This window comes from Candoia aspera, chromosome 1 (assembly GCF_035149785.1).
Source record: "Candoia aspera isolate rCanAsp1 chromosome 1, rCanAsp1.hap2, whole genome shotgun sequence".
Taxonomy (NCBI): domain Eukaryota; kingdom Metazoa; phylum Chordata; class Lepidosauria; order Squamata; family Boidae; genus Candoia; species Candoia aspera.
The window spans coordinates 282355039-282377642 of record NC_086153.1 but is presented as its reverse complement, the minus strand read 5'-3'; the positions used below and the strand labels follow the sequence as shown (position 1 = coordinate 282377642).

The following is a 22604-nucleotide window of genomic DNA, read 5'->3' as shown; positions in this document are numbered from 1 at the left end:
ATCAGAGCAAGGCAATCTAACGCAACTGCTCTCATGGCATAAGGGGCTAAGAAGTCCTTATACCGATCAGAAGGAGCAGCAGCAAAAGGGAAACTGACCCATTAAGAAAAAGTTCAAGAAAATAATCTTCCACCTCATGGTCAGCAACAAAAATTGAGTCAATTTAAGGAAGGAGTGGCGTATGAACATATTCATATGGCTGGGATTCCACACTTGACTCACAAACTCTGATTCCTGGAGCCACTTCATTTAAATTAGCCTTTCCCAATCTAGTGCTCTCTTGCTGGCTGAGAATTCAGGAGTTAAATCCTCAGCACATCTAAATGGTACCCGGCTGGGGGAGACTCTCTCGGGTGATCCATTTTCATATCTGAAAATTACAATCTCTCAGGGGGATGGATTTGGGATGAAGAGATTCCTTTCATGAAGATGAAAATAGTCTGGATTCAGCAGGGCCTCCCTAAGCACAGTTCTATCAGGGTGCTCTGGCTTACATCACCCTCCTTGCTGTTCTAGAGCCCCACCATTTTCCAGAGGAGATTTTTGGAGTAATCAAAAATCATCTCTTCCTTCATTCTATCAGCAGGAATGCTCCTTTAGGTCAGAACCTACTGCAGAAGAAATCTGTACTTCTCTTTGTGGTAGTCAAAAGTTGGATTCAGTCCAGGGTTCTGAGCAGCAAGTTTTCAACTTACCACAGAAATGCTGAAAAATAGTCTGTAATTCCATAATTAGCACAAATGGGGCAAAGACTCTTTTAGAAACTTCTGAATAAAATTGTCTGAAATATTTGCTCCTTCACCCTGGAAAATACTTTTTAAATAAATACTTAAATAACCCACCCATCTTTTTTTTTTTAAAAAATAATAATTTTGATGTGGGTGGTAATCCGTCCAGCAAGTGAATTTATCACAGTTCAATATTCATTCACTTATAACGTGGAGGGGAGAGACATTTTATAATCCTATTCATTTTGTTTTAATTCTTAATTAGTGCTAATTCATGTTGTTCTTATTTTCTTAAAACCAATATATAAAAGGCCATAATGCTAGAAATGCTCTCATTACAGCTACTTTGGGCAGAAGTACTAAACACAAATCCCACTGACTTCATTCCTCTGTTAGCCCATTTTCTTGGTCCACAAAGAAAAGTACAATGAACCATAAACTAACCAAACTGGCTAGATTTGCACAACATCCTAAAGCCATGGGGGGGGGACACCATAAATGCAGTTAACATTAACCAAGTTGTGTGACTTCAGATTCTAAATCTTTAAGCTACCTATAGTGGGAAAGTAATGCTACACAGTTCAGAATAGCAAATGTATTCAGGAAGGCAAGCTGGGAGGCATGTTGCCAAATATCTGCATAAGTAGCCTTCCAATTCCTCTGGGTTCTCACTTGCTCTAAGACTGAAAATCCCAGAAGCCTGAAACCAGGGTGCAGAATGTCTTTCAAAAGCCTTTGGATTGATGTCCAGGCAATAAAAAGCTTTCCCCTTCTTTCCTGCAAGGTTTATGATTTTTTTGTTCTCCCGATAAAATTTTTGCTCCCAATTTTTCTAAATGGCAAAACTAAAATAGGTACTATTGGGCATTCAGTAGTTCGTGGCTCCATCTCTGACACTGAATATGATCGTAATGTGGGTTTATGTAAAATTAAGGCACTTTTATCTGCTAAGTTAAACAAATTCTGTTTGATGTTTAAACTTAGAAAAGAGAGAAACCAAGGCAGGTGAATGGCTTCTTCTGTAGTTCTGATGGCTTGCGCCAGCTGGACCCCAAAAGCAGAGGGCTTTTTCTTCATTTGTCCCTCCCAATGACCCCAGTGGGAAGAAGAGGATGGTGCAAGCTCTAGGCTGCTGGGATTCTACCCACTTCAGAGGCATGTTGGCATATGAGGACAATAGAAAGCAGGGCCTCTACTAGCAGTCCCCCCCCAAAGACCTTCGAAGTACCAGCTGCAGACAGTTTGCAGCCTTAGGGGAGGGCCTTGGGTTTCTCTCTCCAAGGACGAACCTTTCTTTCTGTCCTTAGGGAAGGAAATCTGAGAAATCCTATTGTTTGGCTTCTTTTACTGCTATACGGATTGCAGCTTTAGAGTAGTAAAGAAAGTTACATTTGATAAGAACTACTTATATTTCATTTTCTTGACTTTAGTTGAAAGACAGGAGGGAAACCTATATGTTCCCCTGAGTGTAATGATTGTGTGTTACTCTTCAAGACTCACTCCCTGTTTACACCAGTATCTCCAGTATTTAAAATGTTAGGATTCAGTTATACATATATGCTGTTTCACCATTGCTTCTTAGCAGATTTTTTTCAAAGTTTACTCATCAGGAATCTGGTAGTTACCCCGAACTCATTTCAACATGAGTCCTAGAATATCACCAACAGCCCATTACCAACTCAACCAAAGCTTCCTTATATTAGCTCCTACTTGCACCTTGATTACAAGCCACACAGCTTGGGAAGATTTTTCTTCAACAGTGTTGGACCAAAGCTCCCCACTACAGAAGACAAGGGAGTCAGAAGGCAAGTCCTTTGAAAACAGGTCCTTTGTACAACAAGCAACCTCAGGTTCACAGGAACCTCACATCTGTCCAGTGGCACACACACCTGTAACCTGGGTTTGTTCAGTGCTCCCAGCAGACTGGATGGAACCTGGAAGAGGCAGGGCAGGTCTCACCTCTGACCCACACGGTGTCTGTTTGCCTCCATGTTCAAGGCAATGTTATGGAGGAAGAGAAGGATCTGCCACCAGACCTGATTTCTGTTCTGCTGGTGCTGTAAAAAGGGAAAATTGGTCTAAACAAGATTACTCATATAAAATGTTAAAGCCGCAATTCAAAAGCTTAACTTATCCCAATAAAAAGTTGTTTTCAAGAACAGGCACTTTAATCCCAGCAATACTACCCATATTAAAGAAAAAGCATTGGTCCCAGGGTATGTGTATGTGACTACTAGCAGTTTCTCTAGGAATAATTGTAGCTCCAATATTATGAAAGAAAAAAGCAGACCCTTTATGTATTGTGCACAAAAGGATTACCCCCCCCCTTTTTTTTCTTTGCAGGATTCTGCAGAGTTTAGCCAAGTGCTGTTTTTAATCAGATTGGCTTCTGAGTGTCTCATAGCCCAGCTGCAAGAACAAACAACTTCTTTCCCCCCTTTTTTTCCTAAAGGAGAGTACCCCCCTCTTCCAGCAAACATAAGAGAGGGGGAAGAAGAGAAGTGTAGCTGGTGATCCATCTGTAAGTGATTTGACACTGTGAAGGTCAAAGGGTTAATCTTCAATTTAAACCACACTGCTGAGACAGCAAAACTGATTTTATCCAGTACAAGAAAACACACTCCTATACACACACACGCTCCCCCCACCATGCTTTGCTTCCCAACATCTCCAAGATAATACTGCCCTTTTTTAATAGCTCCTTTTGACAGTAAGCCATAAATAATCAGTCTTGGAGCCCTTTCCTACTGACTGGAGCCAATTAAACCTTAAGCAAGAACACACTTGAAAACAAAACCCAACAAAAAACCTAGGGGTTATTTCAGGTCCCCATTATCAAGCAACACATTTTGAATCTGGCCCGGGGGTGGGGAGGCTTCAAACTCTAACTTTGCTACCTTTAGATAGGACTAGCAAGAGCTCAGCTTTCCTCAAATGTCACAATCCACGCTTTGTATGATATGTGCCTTTGTCAAAGGACAGAGGCATCATTGATATAAAGAGATCTAGAGATCCAGCAAGCAGAGTCCCATGCCCATTATGTCAAACAGGCAATTTCCCCCAATTCTACCTTCCCTTTAACAGCACCCCCGGCCCCCCCCGCCCCCCTCCCACACAACATTTGCTCCAGAACATTGGCGGTCCTCCAGCAGAGCATGGAAAATGGTCCAGGGAGCTGCTGAAGGGGAAGAGAGGAGAATCAAGGGAATTGATGCTTGAAGGCTTCTTTGCCCTCAAACATCAGCAAGAGTCTCTGCTAGATTGCAGCCCCCTCCACCAATGGATCTACTTGTGGAAGAAGAACTAAAGCCATGAACATTGTTCTGTAAGGCTATACTTTTCAGAAATGGGGTGCCTGCCTTATGTTTCAGAATGCTGCAGGGATTTAGAGAAATGGTCCTTTAAAATAAAGGCCCTCGGGCAACTCCAGAATTGTTTTGTCTTCATGAGCCACAGAGTCTACCTCATCCAGAAGCCAGACCTCAGTTAGTCTTTTTTCATCCATAAGTGTCACCTTTCTTAATAACAGCACTTCCTCCAGATTTATTTATAAGATTTATATAGCAGCCCATATTATGAGACATAACCCTGGGTAGCTCACAAACAACAATAAAAAACATAAAAAACTAAAAGCCAATATAGGTAGTCCTCATTTAGCTATCACAATTGAGCCCGGCAGCTCTGTCATTAAGCAAAGCAGTTGCTAAGTGGGAAATCATGTGACCGTGACTATGCTTTCCTTTTTCCACCCTTTGGAATGCTCACCCCAGTGCTGGGATAATTAGCAAGAAGGGAATTAATGTCTGTATTTACATTCATTGGAGAAGAAGGGATTACAAGATAGCTGGCTCAAAACTGACCAGTCTAATCAATTTCCCACCTGCCCTTTTGTTTGCCTCCTAACCACTCCCCCACCCTTTGGAATGCTCAAGGGGCTGGGTGCTGGGATAATTAGCAAGAAGGAAAAAAATGTTTGAATTTACATTCATTGGAGAGAAAGGGATTACAAGAGAGTAATCAGGCACACAATGGGGAATACACATCGAAAGCAATGCACTGGCACTGGCAGCCCCAAGCTTGCTACGCAAACAGCCCAGTACATTCCCCATTGTGTGTCTGCTTATTCTTTTGTAATCTCTTCCTCTCCAATCTCTCTGCTCTGCAGGAGGAAGGGGGGAAGAAAAACAACAGGTCAGGCACAGGACAATGCATGTGAACTGTAATGATGATCATGTGACCGAGGGACGCTGTGAAACTCATAAACGAGGACAATGGTCGTAAAGTTATTTTTTCAGCACTGTCATAATGTCAAATGGTCGCTGAATGAGGCAATCAGTAAGTGATCTACCTGTACAGAAAACTTCCAGTGCTCCCAACTGCCACACATCCCCACACATCCACAAAAAAACTTTCTGGGCTCCAGCCTCATACTACCCCAAAAGTTGTCAGAAAAGCCACGTTTTCATGGCTTTTTGAAAGGCTAGGAGCCTGGGGGCCTGCCAGATCTTGGGGGGAGGGTGCTCCAAAGGACAGGGGTAGCTACTGAGGAAGCACACAGCCTAGGTCCCACTAGATGGCAACATTTGAGGGAAAGGATCATTACTGGTCAGTCTTACTGAAAGTGATCTGGATTTGCTTCTTTTACACTCCCCAACCCTGGATTATGAAGATTTCTAAATCTGTGTTTCACATTTACTTGATTCCCTTTGACATCTAATGTTGTTTCTTATTGATTACAGAGCATTTACTACTTCTGTGCGTTTGTATCACAGCCAATTTACACAGTCATTTGGATACTCTGGTGATGTAGGAAAAGAATGTTCCTGCTTACGTTGCCACACATGCAGAAATGTTCTTTCTGTGTTATAGTTGCATCCAACACATGGGCACTTTGCAGATAGTGGCTTATCATTAGGATGTTTAACCACAGACTGGTTTCTGTGTCTCCTGTATTGTCTCCATCTTTTTTTTTTAATCATTTAGCAATATCTGGCTGCCTATCTGAGAAATGCTACCTATTGTAACTAGATTTAAGACCATGGCCAGTTCTCTCTGGTCTTACAGCATTTTAGGTAGACTGCAGGACAATTTTCATAATTTAAGGGGAAAAGTGATAGAGAACATGATGACATTAGCATGTAAATGGCTCTTGACACTGTGAAGACAATATAATGTAGCAGAGTTGAGTATCACAATATGATTTGCCAATGACCACAAAATCTGCATGTGGGCAACTCTGCCCACTGAAATACGTTATTATTGGAACGGCATATAAAATGGGGTATGTAAATAAGCATGCAAATAAAGAATCTCAGAAGTCATTTTGCCCTAAAATATACATACTACAAACCATGGAGGTGCATCTATTTACCGCTTTTCCTGTTCAAATATTTGGAAGAGAAAAGCCATGAATATGTCCTGTCTTCTTTAAAAGAGGACCATACTATTATGGGCCACTTTTAATGCAACAGGAACACTCCTCTCTCTCTCTCTCAACTACCTACTCAAGATTTAGTGTTTCATCAGCTATTGGGATTTGTCTACTGACTTATTTATAATTTTTTGTTTCAGGTTGATTGTTTTATTGGTTATACTGTGCTCTGCTATCTATGAGTACAAGGTGAGTTACACAGATTTTACAAAATAATCAAGGAGAAGCAGAGGAGGTGGCAAATCTTCAAATAGCAATTCTGTGTTCTCAGGCCAGATGAATTGAAATGTTTCATTCATCCCTGATTTTACTACAACCAGGCAGGAGAGTCAACAATGCCAGGTGGGTGTGACTGAGCAATTGGACCCTCAGCCCTTTTTTCATGCATGCAACACATATTAAAAAGAGGCAGGACTTCAATCATCTGGTTATGCCCTCTATTTTGATGTCCTGAATGCCCCTTCATCCAAACTGAAACAGGGGTGAGCCTTTTCTTCTGCAAAATGTTTTGCACATAGATCTCAGCAAACCACCATGTTAGAATATTAAGGCACTGATCAAATAAGGATTACAAAACTTTAATGATGCTTAAAAATAATGTAAAATTGCACATTTTATCAAGTAAAATGCTTGTTAATGCCTCAAATGTCTGGGAGACATTTTCTCAAAGGGATTTAACTGTTAGGAAACATGGAGATCTGTTTTGAGGCTTCCATGTGTGAGAGGCCCCTAGAATTTGGAATATCACCCCTCCCAAAAGCATTGATAGGTTGTGGTATGACCATTACATACAAGTTTTTTTTAAAAACAGCCAATTCTAGAAGACCCCAACCCCCAAGAGAGAGAGAGAGAGATTTAGCAAGAAGATGGGAAGCATCACGTGGATCTCTCTTTGGGGGTATGATGTGTAGCACATCTTCTTGCTAAGAACACAGTGCCACTTGCTTCCATTTAACTTTTCTTCTAGATTAGTAGGGCTACCATAACTGGGCTGAAAAAATGTAGACAGCATTTCTGGATGGCATCAGAAAGAAACAGAAAAGTCTGTACCCTGTCATTTAGGATGTCTGGATCCTTGAAGCCCAAAAGGTAGCCCCAACATCAGTGAAAAGGTAACAGCTCCTTCAAGCTGAGCTCAAATTCTAGTGACTATCTTGGCAACAGATCAGATGTGATTTTCTATTGCTTAAGTCAATGAATTTGCCCTAAGTCTCCAGTAACTTTTCCTTCAAATGAAGCCAGCACTCAAGTGTGCTAAATGGCTATTAGAACTGCTCATCACTTGGGGAAGTGGGAGCATGGAACAATATTCCTTTTAAAAAATATTTGGAACTATTAAAACCTTTTAAGAAGACAATCATCAGATGTTCAGCTTCTCTCCTCAGTGTTTCAGTTGGCAATTCCCTTCCTTAAACTGGTGCCACTGTACTTGTCTGAACTAGTCTGGTGTTGTTATCCCATGTTTTGGAGTTTTTTTATATAGTTATTTAAGATTTTAACTATATTTCTTTGCTAGATTATTTTTACCTTATGTTAATGAATTGTATCCTGTTTAGAGACTGCTTTTACAGTAATTGTAAAAAAAGGATAGACACTCTATAAAAGAATGAACATGGGTCTGCACCACTGCTCTTCAAAAGGTAAAATGTTTTGTTTCTCTTTTGGAACGTGGTCATTCAAGTCAGCTTTTAAAATTACTCTCAAGAGTACAAGATCTGCTATTCCAGCCCAATGTTCAACCACATTCAAGTATACTTACAGATTATTTTTATTTCAGATGAAGTTAGTTCAGAATGAAGTGATAATTCTGCATGAAATACCTAAGTTTTTTTTTTCACTTATAGAAGTCATTTTTCTAGACATTTAAAATCTAAAATACTTTCATTCCATCACTTTAATGCCAGCTGAAACATCTGGTGTGGTAAATCACATATTTCAAGAAGATGAGCTTGTATTCCCTGAGTGGATATCACAAATCCATTTGGCTCATTTTTGCTCTTCAAAAACCAGGCTATTTTTACCTCAAAACTGGTAGCCAAGTTTAAAAAAGATGTTAGAGTCAGCCCTCATCCTATAGCTTTAATTGCAGCAGCATAAAATGAAACTCTCAATGATGGAACAAGAAATCAAGGGGACTTCGACAACAGAATGCAAACAAATAAGTATACAATGTTACACAAAATATAACACTCACAGCAGCCAGAAGCTGCATAATTTGAAAAGTAGTTTTGCCTGCCAGGTATGTGGAACAGGCATACTCTGCTGCCACAGAACAGATTAGATGTTAGGAAAAGCAAAGAAATAATTCACATTCCCTAGAGTAACAGATGAAGGAATATATTCCAGATGGCAAAAGAAGCTGGTGGCCAATGGGTGGAATAAGGGAAAGCAGAAGTCCCCAAAGTAGTCTTCAAGTATCTGGCAAATGACTAGGTTAACCTTGTATTTCTCCATTCTTACTATTAAAAAAGGTACTGAGATGAATATTGATTTAGTAGCACAGATAAAAACTTTCTATTATGCTAATTGATCTCCATTTTTTAATTTTTCAAAGCCAGCTGGGAAGGAAAAGTGAGAGCTTCTTAAGATGCTGCAAATTCATGTGTTACATAAAAATCATAACATGATTCTTTATTTGATGCCTGATGATTATTTTAGGAAGAATGCCACCAACCATTCCAGAGCAACATAGTGCAAATCAGAAAGAACCGAACAGGGTCTGGAAGGGGCAGATGCCTAGCTTCGTTAGCCAAAAGAAAAGTTTGTGCAGAGTCTGTGTGATGGAGGCTCTCTGAGCTGTTTGAAGAAATACTGAGTGAAAAAGACTCCTGGTACTTGCTGCAGATGAGCCGTTATTTGGAGACCTTGCTGATCAAAGTAAAAAATAATTTGTACCCCTTTTTATGGGTTGGATCTGATAGCAAAAGAGCAGCATAACGAGAGCCAGGTGACTTTGCTTTGGAAGAGATGACTGCTGTCCCCCGCCCCCATTTTCCCAGGTTTGCAGCATCTCCTCTTGTGTAACTTAAATGGTTTGCTTAGTTCCCTTTTCCATTTGCAAAACAGAAAAAGGAAGTACAAGAACTCAGTGCTCCTACTGCAAGCCATAGCATTTTGACTGGGCTAAACTGGAACTAGAAGATGAGGGTTTTTCAAATGGTTTAAATTGTGGAATGCATGCATATGACCCTCCCAAGCAGGTGAATTCACTTATTCTCAGAATAAGGGCATGTAAAAGGGGACAGAAAGGTGGTTACCACAGTTTATTGGCTCGGGGAATGCCACAAAATGCCAAAGGGAAGGCTTTAAGGAAAATAATGACTCACATTTTTTATGCTTGCAGCTTACCAGATGGTTTTCCTATTGACCATCAGCACTGGGAATCACAGTCAGGATTGGCAGTGGCTTTCTTCTATCAAAAATATATTCAAGGAGGAGATTATGGTAGACTCAACACTCTCTGGCAATTGTGTTTGGCTCCTAGAAGCTCAGTGTTCACAGCCATCTCCCAGGGCACTGAAAGGAGCCCTCCCATCCTCCTAATTTATTAATTTATCATTGCTATTTTGTTTGTTTAACATTAAGAGTCTGGAGAGCAAAGCTCCATACTTCATCTGCCTCTCCCCTCTTTCCTTCCCCCCCAAATGATTCCCCTCTGGTCCAGAGACTGTTACTGGAATGGAACAGTTGCAAACAGAACATCTGAAAGTTTGTGACATGCTCATTTTAAGCACACCTAACCAGTTAAAGTTATTGTACTTTTTATTGTAGAAAAGAAAAGAAGAAGAGGTTGGCCACCACTTGATAAGTTTAGGGAACTAAATCTCTGTGTGTGTTTCTGGAGTGTCTGGTTTGGATGTCAGATATTTTAGCCTTGGTGTTTCTGAGGTGGGGTTGGAATACAGCTCTGAGCACCATCAATTTTCTCTGTTTTGCTATGTGTGCTGAAGTTCAGGAACCAGACTCAAACTGTTTTGGATGCAGTGTCTAGCACACCCAAATGGCCCTTCTAACTAGGCAGACTCTCACTATGGCCATGTTGTGATGCCACCCATGACAATTTTGCAGGCCCTCAAACACTGGGAGCTTCTCCTCCCACAACACTACTTTTCTCACCTGGGATGATTTTGTAACAGAACAGTAACGTTCTGAAGTGCAAGTATGTTCACATAATCTCTTTTCTTTCCATCTTACTGCTCTTTATCTCACCTCTCTTTTCAATATGATAACTCACTCACTGTTATTTTAAGCATCCCTGTTTTGTTTTGTATTTTTAATTTGCATCTTTACTTAAACTGCTGCCATCCTCTTTTTCCTCAGTAAAACACAAGGGACGAAGGGGAGCCTTTCTTCTTAAAATCAAAATGGGATCTGTCCTTCTAGCTTGATTTCCTGCAAATTCTTTCAGATTTTCTCCCCAAAATTCTGGACATTACAGTCCCTGCTGTCCAGCTCAGTACATATTAAGACTTATCCTTCCCTGTCCAGCTACTTCCTCTCACTTTCTTTCAATTTCCCCTCTCTTTTCCCCCCAGTGCAGCTACCCCCTCCCCTCCCCTCCCCTCCCCTCCCCTCCCCTCCCCTCCATCCTGCCTTTGTTTCTGCAACCTTAACTGTTTCTGCTGGAAGGAGGAGAATATGCATGAATGTGGGTGACTGAGTTTCTGTGCCTCTATGCAAAAGAGTGGCTTGGGTGAACTGGGGATCAAATGAGATTAGAGGCAGTTGTACAGGCAATTCATGTTAATCAATAGTTAGGAATTCAATATGAATACTGATTTCAGTCTGATTGATTTTCATTTTTGTCCTAGCTATAGTCCCACACATTTATCACAGGAAAAACCATCTCAGACTGGTTTCAACTAGGCTGACAAAGTTAAGAAGCATTTTTGTTTGCATCTGTAATTTTTTTCCTATCAAAACTTCCTTTTGTGGGGGAGGATTATTTTGAATTCCTGATTATTGTCCTTTCAGGTAAATCTAGTAGTTATTCTTGGAGGAATTTTCCAGTTTTTAATAACAGAGTCAATCAGAAGAAAACTGATTCAGGGATCAACTAACATTTTCTAAGAATGCCTTAGACCAGTGTCCTTGGTAGCTTTAAGATGTATGGACTTCAACTCCCAGAATCCCCCAGCAAATGCTAAGGTTAAGAAACACTGCCTTAGACAAGCATTCTTAGAGGTCAATACAGCTCTTCTAATAGTTGATCAAGAGACAAAAACTGATATTGATGGACTCTCCTTTGTTGGAACAGAGGCTGGATGACCATCCTCCAGGGATGCAGCAGCAATAGATTCTTGCACTGGGCAGAAGGTTGGACTAGATGATCTTTCGGATCCCTTATGCACAATGATGCTATGAGATAGGGACAGCACAACATTGAGCAAGAATAAGATGCTCAATAGTGGAATTATTCTAAAGCAGTTTGGAGTTTGGCCCAAACGTAGCTCTCTTTCTTAACATCAACTCTAGAAACAAATGCCAGAGATGAAGGAAAGAGTGAGCAGAAGTCAGCAGCTACTGAAACGGGAAGGTAGGGAAAAGATGTCAGCAAAGCAGAAGTAGATGGAAGACAACAAGGAACAGAAGAAAACCCCTAAAGCTGCTCTTCCCTAACCCGGTGTCCTTTCTAGCATGGGCGACTGTTGGAGACGAATGGGAGCTCTACTCACAACATGTCTGGAGGCAGCCAGGTTATGGATGGCTGCCGCAGACCCTGGGTGGTCCAGAGCAGGTGCTAGGAAGGCAAAGAGCAGCTGAGGTTGGATGCAAACATGAGATTCTGGAAGGAGGAAGGACAAAGCACCAGGAGAAATCAAGGCAAGAGTCCATGCTGTTGACAAGAGACAGGAAATAATTTTAAAGGTAGGGATCATGATCTTTACAGGATGGGGAGTCAATGCCAGGAAAAGGCACTTTTGCAAATATTTTCAGTGGCAGATCTATAAACAAATCCACACATTACACACCATTGTGGTAAACATTTACGGAAATGTTGGATCTGCTTCTACAAGAATCAAACCAAGTGTGAAGGACTAATGTCAGTTCCATGTCCACAAGCTCATGAGATACACCCATTCACTGCATTCTCTCAAAATGCCTCTCCTTTACGCATTTTTACCACAGTTCATCATTTTTGTAATATTTTAGAATATTCAAATTTGCCATTGCTACAACTTGCTATTGTGCTAGACCAGTGTTTCTCGACCTCAGTAACTTTAAGACATGTGGACTTCAACTCCCAGAATTCCCTAGCCAGCATCTTAAAGTTACTGAGGTTGAGAAACACTGTGCTAGACACTGATCTTTTTTTCCTGCAAGGACCAAACTGCTAAAGAAACAAACATTCACAAGCACTTTGTTTAAACCATGGGCAAAAGTATCCTTTTACTCCTAAGAAACAGGTGGATAGGGATCTTTTAGTAAATTTGAAAAGAGATCTGTCTTTCTCAGTGCATACTTCTAATAAAGAGACATATGGAGCCCAAAACTTCAGATTGAGACAGCTAATAAAACTAAAAAAACCCTAAAAAATTAAAAACATAAATATATAATTAGTACTAATACTGAGTAGATGACACTACTGAGAAAATCTTTGGAAGGTGCCTGCTAGAAACACACAAAGGCCAACCAGTCAGGTGTAACAATGAAGTCTCCATTAATTCAGCCTCTCTGTCAGCGGTTGTGATGACTCAGTTACTAAATCTAGAAAATGATTTAAACAGTGCTGGCCGCAGAAAAATTTCTGCTAAGCTTCTACCTTTCTCACGCACAGTTGTGCGTACAAGAATGCCCTGAACGTTTTCCCCCCTCCCCATGCCTAATTAAAAGAAAAAAGAAAAAACTTGCAAGCAGCCCCAAATGAGACAATTTCTAATGATTGTGACTTGCTCCAAGGCAAAGTCCTTTCTCATAATTCCTTGGAATTGCATTGCACCATACAAACTAATCGGAATTAGTAAAAGCAACTTTTAAAAGGGGATTGCGTGGGAGACAAGAAACATGTTGCAAAAAACTGCAACAGAAGGCAAGAGAAACAAGCCCTGGGGCTGGGGGAGGAGAATAAAACTTCTGAGTCTGTTTAGTGGTGCAGTGCTGTATTGGCAATAGCCCCTTTAAAGGGATAGGACTTATTTGCCTCTCCTGCTGCTGCAGAAGCCAGGAGGAACTTAACAGTTTGTGTTTTTCTCCTCCCTGCCTCACCACTGTAAACTTTTATTGGTCAATATATACAGCTCTCAATTACAACTCATTTTCTACATAAACCTCCCAGAAGTCCTGAAGCATTATCTCAGCCAGATCCAGGGGCCAGAGCTGGAGACTGGAGTCGGGTCTCCTGGATTTTATTGACAGTTATGCCACTCTCATACTGCAAAAATAAACTGCCTCCGTTTTTTATAGACTCCCAGTCTACTAAGTAAGAGCCGGGGAGCCACAAGAAAGTCAAGGGGAAAACTGTTTACTTCTGCTTTCTTCTTAAACAGAACAAACTTTGATTAACTGTGATTTGATTTGCTAGAATTGTACTCATGGGCTGCAAGGGGATGCATCATTACTTGGGATTAAGTCTGATGTGATGAATTTAGCAGGCCTCACTTTGAATTGGCACAATAAAATCAGCTAGTATGCTTCTCCATATTTTGTGAATATCTGTATCCTTTTTTTTTTAATCCATTCAATTGTGTCTGACTCTTGGAGACTGACTGGACAAGTCCTTGCAGTTTTCTTTGCAGGTTTTTCAGAAGTGGTTTGCCATTGCCTCCTTCCTAGGGCTGAGACAATGTGACTGGCCCAAGTTTACCCAGTTGGTTTTGTGCCTAAGGCAGGACTAGAACTCACGATTTCCTGGTTTCTAGCCCGCTGCCTTAACCACTATACCAAACTGGCTTTATCTGTATCGTAACAGGATTCAAAAATTTTGTTGGAGTTGGGCAGCTATAACAAATTTAAATAAATAATAAAACTGTCCTGCGACTGGCTGGGAAGGAGAATGAAGTCTGTCTATCTCCAAATGACTAAAAGAAGTTTCAGCGTGTAAATTTAAAAATGGGTTAGCATGCTTAGACAGACTACAGAAGGAGTATGACTGTGTCATAGACTTTAACATACTATTACTCTATACCAAAAGGGGAGTAGAAATTGTTTAAAAAGTCTTATTTTCCAGCATTTGGCCCTTTGTACTTCTATCTTCAGACAGGAAGTTCATGTCATTACATAAAATTAAGAATTTAACCACCTATGCTGTTGGAAAAGATATTCAGGTGCTGTGATGTGTCTAATACTTACAAAGATCAGAATAGTGCAAGTCATGGTATTCTCTGTGACACTCTATGGAAGAGTAAGTTGGAATTTAAGGGAGCAGGATAGAAAGAGAATTGATGCTTTGAACTTTGGAGTTGGAGAAGACTCTTGAGAATACTGGGGACAGCAAAACACACACACACAAATGGATCACTGAACAAATCAGTCCAGAGTTCTCACTTGAGGCACAAATGACCAGGCTCAAATTATCCTACTTCAGACACATTATGCAAAGACCCAGCTCCCTAGAGAAGGCTGTACTGCTGGGAAAGGTGGAAGGAAAGAGAAGAAGAGGATGACCAGCAGCAAGGTGGATGGACTCAATTACAATGGCAATGGGTGCACTGTTATAAGACCTGAAAGACCAGGTTAGGGCCCGATTGTCATGGAGGAAATCTATCCTTGCAGTTGTTAAGAGTCAACATTGACTTGATGGCACATAATCAATCAATCATCTATACTGGAATCTCTGCAAACATCAGGAAAGTATTAAGCAAACCAACTTCCCTCCCCCCCACCTTCCTGGCAGGGAGGAGAAATACAAATTATGTATGGCTTAGGTTTAACACAAATGCTAGTCAACTGCTGAATAAACCAGTTGTTTAATTGGAGTTTGTGTTAAATATTGATTCCTAATTCATAGGCCAGAAATCCAGGAAACTGAATATGCATCATAATTTGTATCTTCTTTTGATCCAGTTAGAGAAGGAGAGGTGAACATGATCTCAAGGCTTAACCGTGATTTGATTTGCTAGAATTGTACTCACGGGCTGCAAGGGGGTGCATCATTACTTGAGATTAAGTCTGAAGTATTGATGGTTTGAACTTTGGAGTTGGAGAAGACTCTTGAGAATACTGGGGACAGCAAAACACACACACACAAATGGATCACTGAACAAATCAGCCCAGAGTTCTCACTTGAGGCACAAATGACCAGGCTCAAATTATCCTACTTCAGACACATTATGCAAAGACCCAGCTCCCTAGAGAAGGCTGTACTGCTGGGAAAGGTGGAAGGAAAGAGAAGAAGAGGATGGCTCACAGAGTCTCATACAGATAAAACTAAGTCCAGGTTTAACATTGCTTGTACACATAACTTTATGGAAATGTACACTTAAAACAAAGAATCAGATAAACTCTGAATATTTGTTATTGAGGCTGGTGTAGGGATTAAGGTATTGATCTAGGAACAAGGAAATCCAAATTCAAGTCTATCCTTAACCCTACTGGATGGTCATGACTATGAATGTGAAATAAAAGTGGATTTTTATCTCAGCCTTGTAGGACTTCTTCAGGGCACAAGGTAGAAAAGACTGTTTTTACCCATTCATGCTCAATGGATGGTCATCTGGTCATTTAAAAAATTATTTTACTGAAAAAAAAGCCATCTCTTTCCTCAACTTTTTTTTCTATCTTCCAATTGTGTATCAGTAGAATGGTTTTCTTGGTCCATTTTAATAAGGGCTGCAATGCTTAATGAAGGTACGAGGTATATTAAATTTTAGCAGATGTTTCCCTGTTTATTCTTATCATGACTGCAGGCGGCGAGCACCTTCATAGAGGAAGCATTCCTCTTTTCATTTACATAGGAAAGAACACCAGTTCTAAGGCAATGCTCTCTCCTTTTTACTCAGTAGTGCAGTCTGAATGCTACCACACCCCTTTGAGGTGACCCAATAGACAAGTTACAGTTCTGGTCACTGATAATCTCTCAGAAATGTACTGGACACCACTCTGTTGTTCAACAGCTCGAGAGGAAAAATGGCCAAAGGAATAAAGCCACCAGCACAAGCTTAGTAATAAATAAATATTGCAGTGGCCTTCAGTCTAGCTCCACACAAGGAAGAAGATTCCCCACTTCTGTACTTTAATGTAGGAATCCTTTAATGTAGACCTTGCCAAACTGGTGTCTTCCAGAACCTTTAGGAACCTTCTCCCCAGAATGGTTGAGAACATAGGGAATTGAAGTCTCACCATATCTGGAAGCTCTGATTGAGGAAAGATGATTGAGTGATAACAGAGCCACTGTTTCTTTCCCACCTTCTGCTTAAAATAAGGAGTTTGTGCATATGCGTGTGAGAGAGAGAAGGAATTGTCAGCTTGCACTCTCTCTCCTCCTTTATCCCACTCCATTATTTCAGCTGAAAAAGGAAGAGCTCCTCCTCTCTTGCCTGCCTTAGCTCGTCGTAGTAAAGAGGGACGCTTTTGTTTACTAACTCTCCCACATGCTTGGCTGACACACGATGCTCCTACACTACTCTCCTCTGCAGTGGTTCCTCACTGGCTCTTGGTGCCACGGCAACACACACGTGGTGCCTGAAGAAAAGGGAGGGGAAGACCCACATTTCTTTTTTTGGTTACAGCCTTTTTTTTCCCCTGGGGCATTCTTGGACACATTTCCCAGACAAAGACATTGGATAGCTGCACTCCCCAGATGGAACGGGTCAAGTTACAACCAGTTCTACGGCTTCCCTTCAGGACTCTTGACAGGAAAAACAAAGCCCTGTTAACCTTTGCCACTCTAAACAAAGTTAGCTACCCCAGAACTGACATTAGGGACAGATGCTGATGGAATGCTATCTAGGATGGGAAAAATAATGCCCAAAAGATTTGAGGAGAGAGGGAGGTGATTAATTCTTCCCTCACCTAGCAAACATATGGAGTTCATACGTTTACCAAAAGCAAGAAGTTAGAATACCACCCCAGCACTTGAGGAATTGCTTTTGTTCCAGTAAATTCTTTTTTTTTTCACAGCCTTTGGCAAAATTGTTCTTTTTTGGTGAACGCAAAACCAGAGGTGCCATTCTTTTGTCTAGAATCACCACCACCCCGCCCAAAACTTTGCAAAAGTACAGCTACATCTCAAAAACTCTAGGCAGAAGTCTGGGAGAAAGGGGGGGATAAGTAAAATGTAGCTCAAGGTTGTAGGAAAAGCAATAGAGCAATCTGAACATCTGGCACTGCATGGAATTCTAGCCACAGTGAATGTATACACACATCCTTTCCTCTCTAAGCGAATCCTGCATTTGCAAGAACTTGGCAGCTGCCAGAGTTCCTATAGGAAATAGCAATGGCTGTAACATAAAGCGCTAGCCCTCTGCAGCTGCTGCCTAGTTCCATCCCCCACATGACCCAGATCCACAACAGCTTCCTGAAGTGGTTGCATGCTACCACTCCTGTTCAGTTGGAAACACCCACAGTCAGGCAGTGAAACTTCTCTGCCTTGATTTATATCCATTAAAACAGCTCCAGTGAATTTCTTATCTTCCACAACTACATTCTTTTCATAAAAGCACCAGTTTCCTTTTTTTTAAAAAAATGGTAGACTTCATTACAGATCTCATTGGTCCCTAACCAAAGCTCTGGCCTTGTGGCACAACCTGCCCTCGTCTTTGGAAGAGAAGCAGAACCGCAGCAGTGATAAGCTCCTGAATGTAATTCTTCTCAGCTGGAATGGAAAGAGCCCAAGCCTAGATCAGATCAATCTGGGTAGGTTAAAATAAACTGGCTTGGATAGTTCTGGCTCTCCCACAAAGCCGCCTGAGAGATCTGTTTGAGAAGGTTTCACACATAACAGGGAAATCCACCACAACGGTAACTTATAAAGTAGTAGTGGGAAGTGGAGTATGGTGGGGGTGAACAGAGACAGGAGAGAGCGAGAGAGAGGGGAAAGGGAGGGGCAGAAAAAGCACCCAGTGCCCAAAGATGTCATTATCTCCTACAGAAAGGCACAGAGGAGAGGACAGATGCTCAGAACTTTACAGCTCATTTCTTTGTTCTAGGATGTTGTATAAAATAAATTATAGAAAAGCTTGTGGTGAGCCTTCTGATGACTCCTCTCACTTCTGCAAATATCTTCCCTTGCAGAGATCTTTAATCAAAAAGTCTAACAAACACTCCTTTGACGAATGGGTTGGCACCGAGATCTTTTTGTCCCTGGGAGGAGATGGGCGGGGACAAAGTAAATAAATAAATACGATGCCAGTAGACACCTGGGAGCGCCAGCAGAGTTGGCGGACTAGTGTAGCAGGACTTCCCATCCCAAATTCAGATCTCACCTGTGCTAAATACTCAGTGGCCATGTTCATACAAAATGCTTTGACAAGATCAGTTAAAAACCTAACAGATGGCATTTACACAACATGCTAAGCTTGCTTAAGGTTAATCCTGGGCTGGTTTGGATTTTATTTTATGTGGCTTGGTATGTTGGGCACACCCAGCTTTTTTGGTTAATTTATGGTTCTGTGTGTTGTGCAAACCTGGTTATTGAATTAACTTATTTTCAGGGATAAGTGTGTTATGTGAATATGTCTACTAAGTGGCTTTAGGCAAGCCCTTCTATCAGTCTCAGACACTTCCATCTATTTGCAATCTGGGAAGCTTAGAACTAATTAGGGCTTGCTGGCTTGTTGGCACTCCAAATGAGAAGTGCTTCGGATCACACATGTGCATAAGTGCAGCATCTCTCTGCTCTTCACAAAAGCAGTCTGCCTTTTTTTCAGGCTTCCTTATGAGACAGCTACTACTTTAAGAATCATGTTAATGAATGGATAGCATTTTTTCACAATTGCAAGAAAGCCTGGAAAAAGTCTGGCTGCTTTAATGATGAGCAGAGAGGTGCTGTGAGTGTGCAAGATCCAAAACACTTGTTTTAAAACAGTTTTGAAGGATGCAGGGCCTTGGTACTAACTCACTTTATTGTAACAATTACTACACTGACTTCTTTTGGTACTTAGGAGAATTACACAGATGTTCAGTACTGTTATTGTTACACTCAAAGCTTTTCATGAACAAGGACCATTTCCGTGTCGTCATGTTTTAAACATCACCCCATGCTAGCTTCTTTCATTTGTTTCACAAGACAACACCAACACCAAATCTCCAAAGTGATGGATACTTCAGGGAATTTATTCCCATGGGATTAGGGGAGAGAGTTGGATTATTCATGGTATTTAAGGCTGACCTGTGTTTGAGAATAGATGTCAAAGCATGAAATCTGGCTGGATGGGGTGGGAACTATAGAACTATACTGGAAGCCTTGCCTATTTTTCCTGCCATCCAGCTGATGGACTTAGTCAGCAGAAAATAGCTCTGCCTTTCCATGGCTAGTGGAAACAGAAGACCAGCCCCTTAGAGCATAGGGGGACAGCAGAGAGGCCTTGTTCTTTCCTCTCTCTCCTAACACCACTGCTGAAGTGATAAATTGGGGGTAAATAGCTACCACTAAAAGTATTTGTAGCCGCTAAGTTGTCCTTGGGAGCAGAAGACAATGGAAGGCTCAGAGTGGCAGAGCTGGTGAGCAGAAAGAAAAGAAAAAGTATATATTTAGGAACACTGCTCAGGAGAAGGACTAAGCCCGTCTACCACTTAGAGCAGGTATGATTCTTTCCATTGCAGTTTCATTGATTTTTCATTGATACTTTGTCCAACAGCATTTAACAGAAGACATTCAGAAGCAAACTTACTTCTCTCTTTATACTGTAACTCCCTAAAAATTTTACTTTTGGTCCAGCTGCAGCATAACTTAACACAGGAAACCAGCGTTACATTCAGAAATAATAATTATATTAGTATTTCTGTTAGGCAGAGCTACCTCTGTAAATAAATTACAATAGAATCAAATAAAGAGTATTAATTATAAACAATATATACTTCAAGAAAACAGTTCCAAACAACAAACTGTTGTTGAAACAAACCGTATATTAACAACGCTAACACAAAGCACATTCTCAGCATCTTGGCAGCATATTAAACTACTCAGCTAATCAATATATTCATAAAGCCTTCTTCCCAGTGAATTAATTCTGTTGCCCTACTGCTACCCCTACTTTACTTGCTCTTCAAGCAGCCTACCCTCTGTAGGTGAAGCCTATGGAACTGATCTGCAATGCACTGTAACTTCCGTGCAATCTGAACTTCGGTACGCAATTCCTGCGGACTTTCCTGAGGTTCCTCCTGGAGATGTGGGTTCAGTGTGAAACCGATTGGTTGGACATGTAAACGGTATCCAGCATTCCCTGCCAAATATCATAGAAAAAGGAGGCATTTACAATGTAGCATGATATATGATCTTTTTGCCATCAACAGCATGCCATTAAGACAATTTTTTGTTGTTGTGCCTTCAAGTCAGTTTTGACTGCTTGGACTAGGCTCTGCAGTTTTCTTGGCAAGGCTTTTCAGAAGTGGCTTGCCACTGCCTACTTCATAGGGCTGAGAGAGAGGGACCGGGCCAAGATCACCCAGCTGGCTTTGTGCCTAAGGCAGGACTAGAACTCCCGGTCTTCTGGTTTCTAGCCTAGTGCCTTAGCCACTACACCAAGCTGGCTCTTTTAAACAATATAACTGAATTCTATTTCAGAATATTATATCCATGGCAACTAAGAATATTTTAATAGATATTTAATTTAGTTTTATTATTGCATTTATATCCCACCTTTCTTCTGGGAGCTAAAGCTAGTGTTCCCTTCATTTTATCTTCACAACTCTATGAGGAAGGTTGGACTGAGAGGTAGTGACTAGCTCAAAATTATCAGTGATCTTTATGTCCAGCCCAAGTTCAAAACCATAATCACTACACAACACATGGACTCCCTCATATGAATTAAATTTGAGTTGCAGTTAAAATTCCCAATTAATTTGAGACGAGGACAACTTGGATTATTTTTCTCCTAATCATTATCGGAGATGTTACTGTCAGTCTATAAGCAATGACAGTTTATAGCACTTCCTCGAAATGTCAATTGAGGACAATTCATCTATTCTGCATTTAAGATGCAGACCATTAGTATATTTTTAATTAATCATCTACTTTTTTTGATTTTTTGCTAACACCAACTCTTTTTAGATAACTAGCCTAGCCCTGCATATTATAAAGACTGTTTCTAAGTGGCTTGGCACTGAAGTTCAGTGGCAAGTTTCATTGCTGCCAAATGTTGGTGGGGAAAGAAGAGGATCACATGTAGTCTTGAGGTGCTGGCTGCCCACTCCTGCTCTAAACAAAATATGATGAGCATGAAGCAGGACCTCTTTGCACCTGTTTCATTCAGAGCAAGACAAAACATTCTGAGATAACTATTGTATCTGCAGCAGCAGCAGCAGCAATTGCCGCTTTGCTCAAGAATGGCATCATTCATTAAAAAAGGGACCAGGTTCTATCTGTGGTTCACTGCCTTTTTTTTACTGTAGACAAAGAAACAAGTAGCATCTGATGAGTCTTACCATAGAAGAGTCTCTGGGGCTCTTCAGTGACTCCACAAGGTAACATGATATCCTGGCTGGAAGAGGATGCATTGAGTGTCTGTGTTGCCTTGTCCTGTTGTTTGGCATGCCTGTTGCCTGGGCCACAACAATGTGTGAGTGGGAAGAGCTGGAATCTCCCCAGAAGGCAGTTGTAAGGTTTGCTTTGGGTGAAAATGCCACGAAAGGCCATCTTACTGGACTGACCGACCAGCTCACAGTCATCAGAGTGGAACACGTCATCATCTAGCCCATCCAAATGGGAAAAATCATCTTCCAGGTAACCAGCGGGATCCATTTCACCTGCAAGTATATAATTAATAAGAATAACAACAACATTATGAAGATAGATAAAACACTATTGAATAGCAGAGGCAAAAACACACATGCATTTGATTTCTGCTATCTCACAAAGCTGTTTGGGAATGCTATCTGGGGGAAAAAATGTTAATTGGTCAGTGAAGGAGGCCCTCTGACTGAGCTCTCCCTTCTTCTTTACAACAAAATTCTGAAGCAAGTAGGGAACAAAATGCCATTTAAAGTTCAGACTGTTTACAGTCTGGTCAGCTATATGAAGGAAGTCGAAGGGGAAAAATAGCTTCCAGGAAGATTATTTTAGAATGCAAAGGCTATAACCACATTAATATTTTAACAAGTGTCCTACTCTCAACAAGTAGTAGTCTAAATTCTCTACACAATTTTGAGGATCCCCAAAGTACAGTATCTGAAAACTGTACTTTGTAATAAACTGTAATCAAATTTGTTAATCTAAATAATAGAGACAGTGGATCCCGGGACTTAGACACACTCCCTTTGGGAAGAAAGATACTCCAATTTACTAAGTAATATATCCAAGTAGGGCTGGTTCTTGCCATTTTCATGCAAGAATTCCCATGGGTCTCTCT

General features: G+C 40.9%; 1 protein-coding gene across 1 annotated transcript; it reads right to left on the bottom strand.

The window, feature by feature from the left end:
- Positions 1-1847: 1847 nt before the first annotated feature.
- Positions 1848-21999, bottom strand: BMF (Bcl2 modifying factor). Its single transcript, XM_063293479.1, has 3 exons — positions 21682-21999; positions 20317-20480; positions 1848-2785 (listed from the first exon to the last, which is right to left on the bottom strand). Exons 1-3 carry the CDS (start codon positions 21995-21997, stop codon positions 2684-2686), a joined length of 582 nt encoding a protein of 193 aa, XP_063149549.1. The 5' UTR covers positions 21998-21999; the 3' UTR covers positions 1848-2683.
- Between the last annotated feature and the right edge of the window lie 605 nt (positions 22000-22604).

Bases quoted from the DNA above. Each gene is read 5' to 3' on its own strand.
- BMF (XM_063293479.1), bottom strand. From the start codon at position 21,997: ATGGATCCCGCTGGTTACCTGGAAGATGATTTTTCCCATTTGGATGGG. The intron at 20,481-21,681 runs GTAAGACTCATC...GATATTTGGCAG, and splicing joins GCCCCAGAGACTCTTCTATG to GGAATGCTGGATACCGTTTA. The intron at 2,786-20,316 runs GTAGGCTGCTTG...CCCTTTTTACAG, and splicing joins ATAGGCTTCACCTACAGAGG to CACCAGCAGAACAGAAATCA.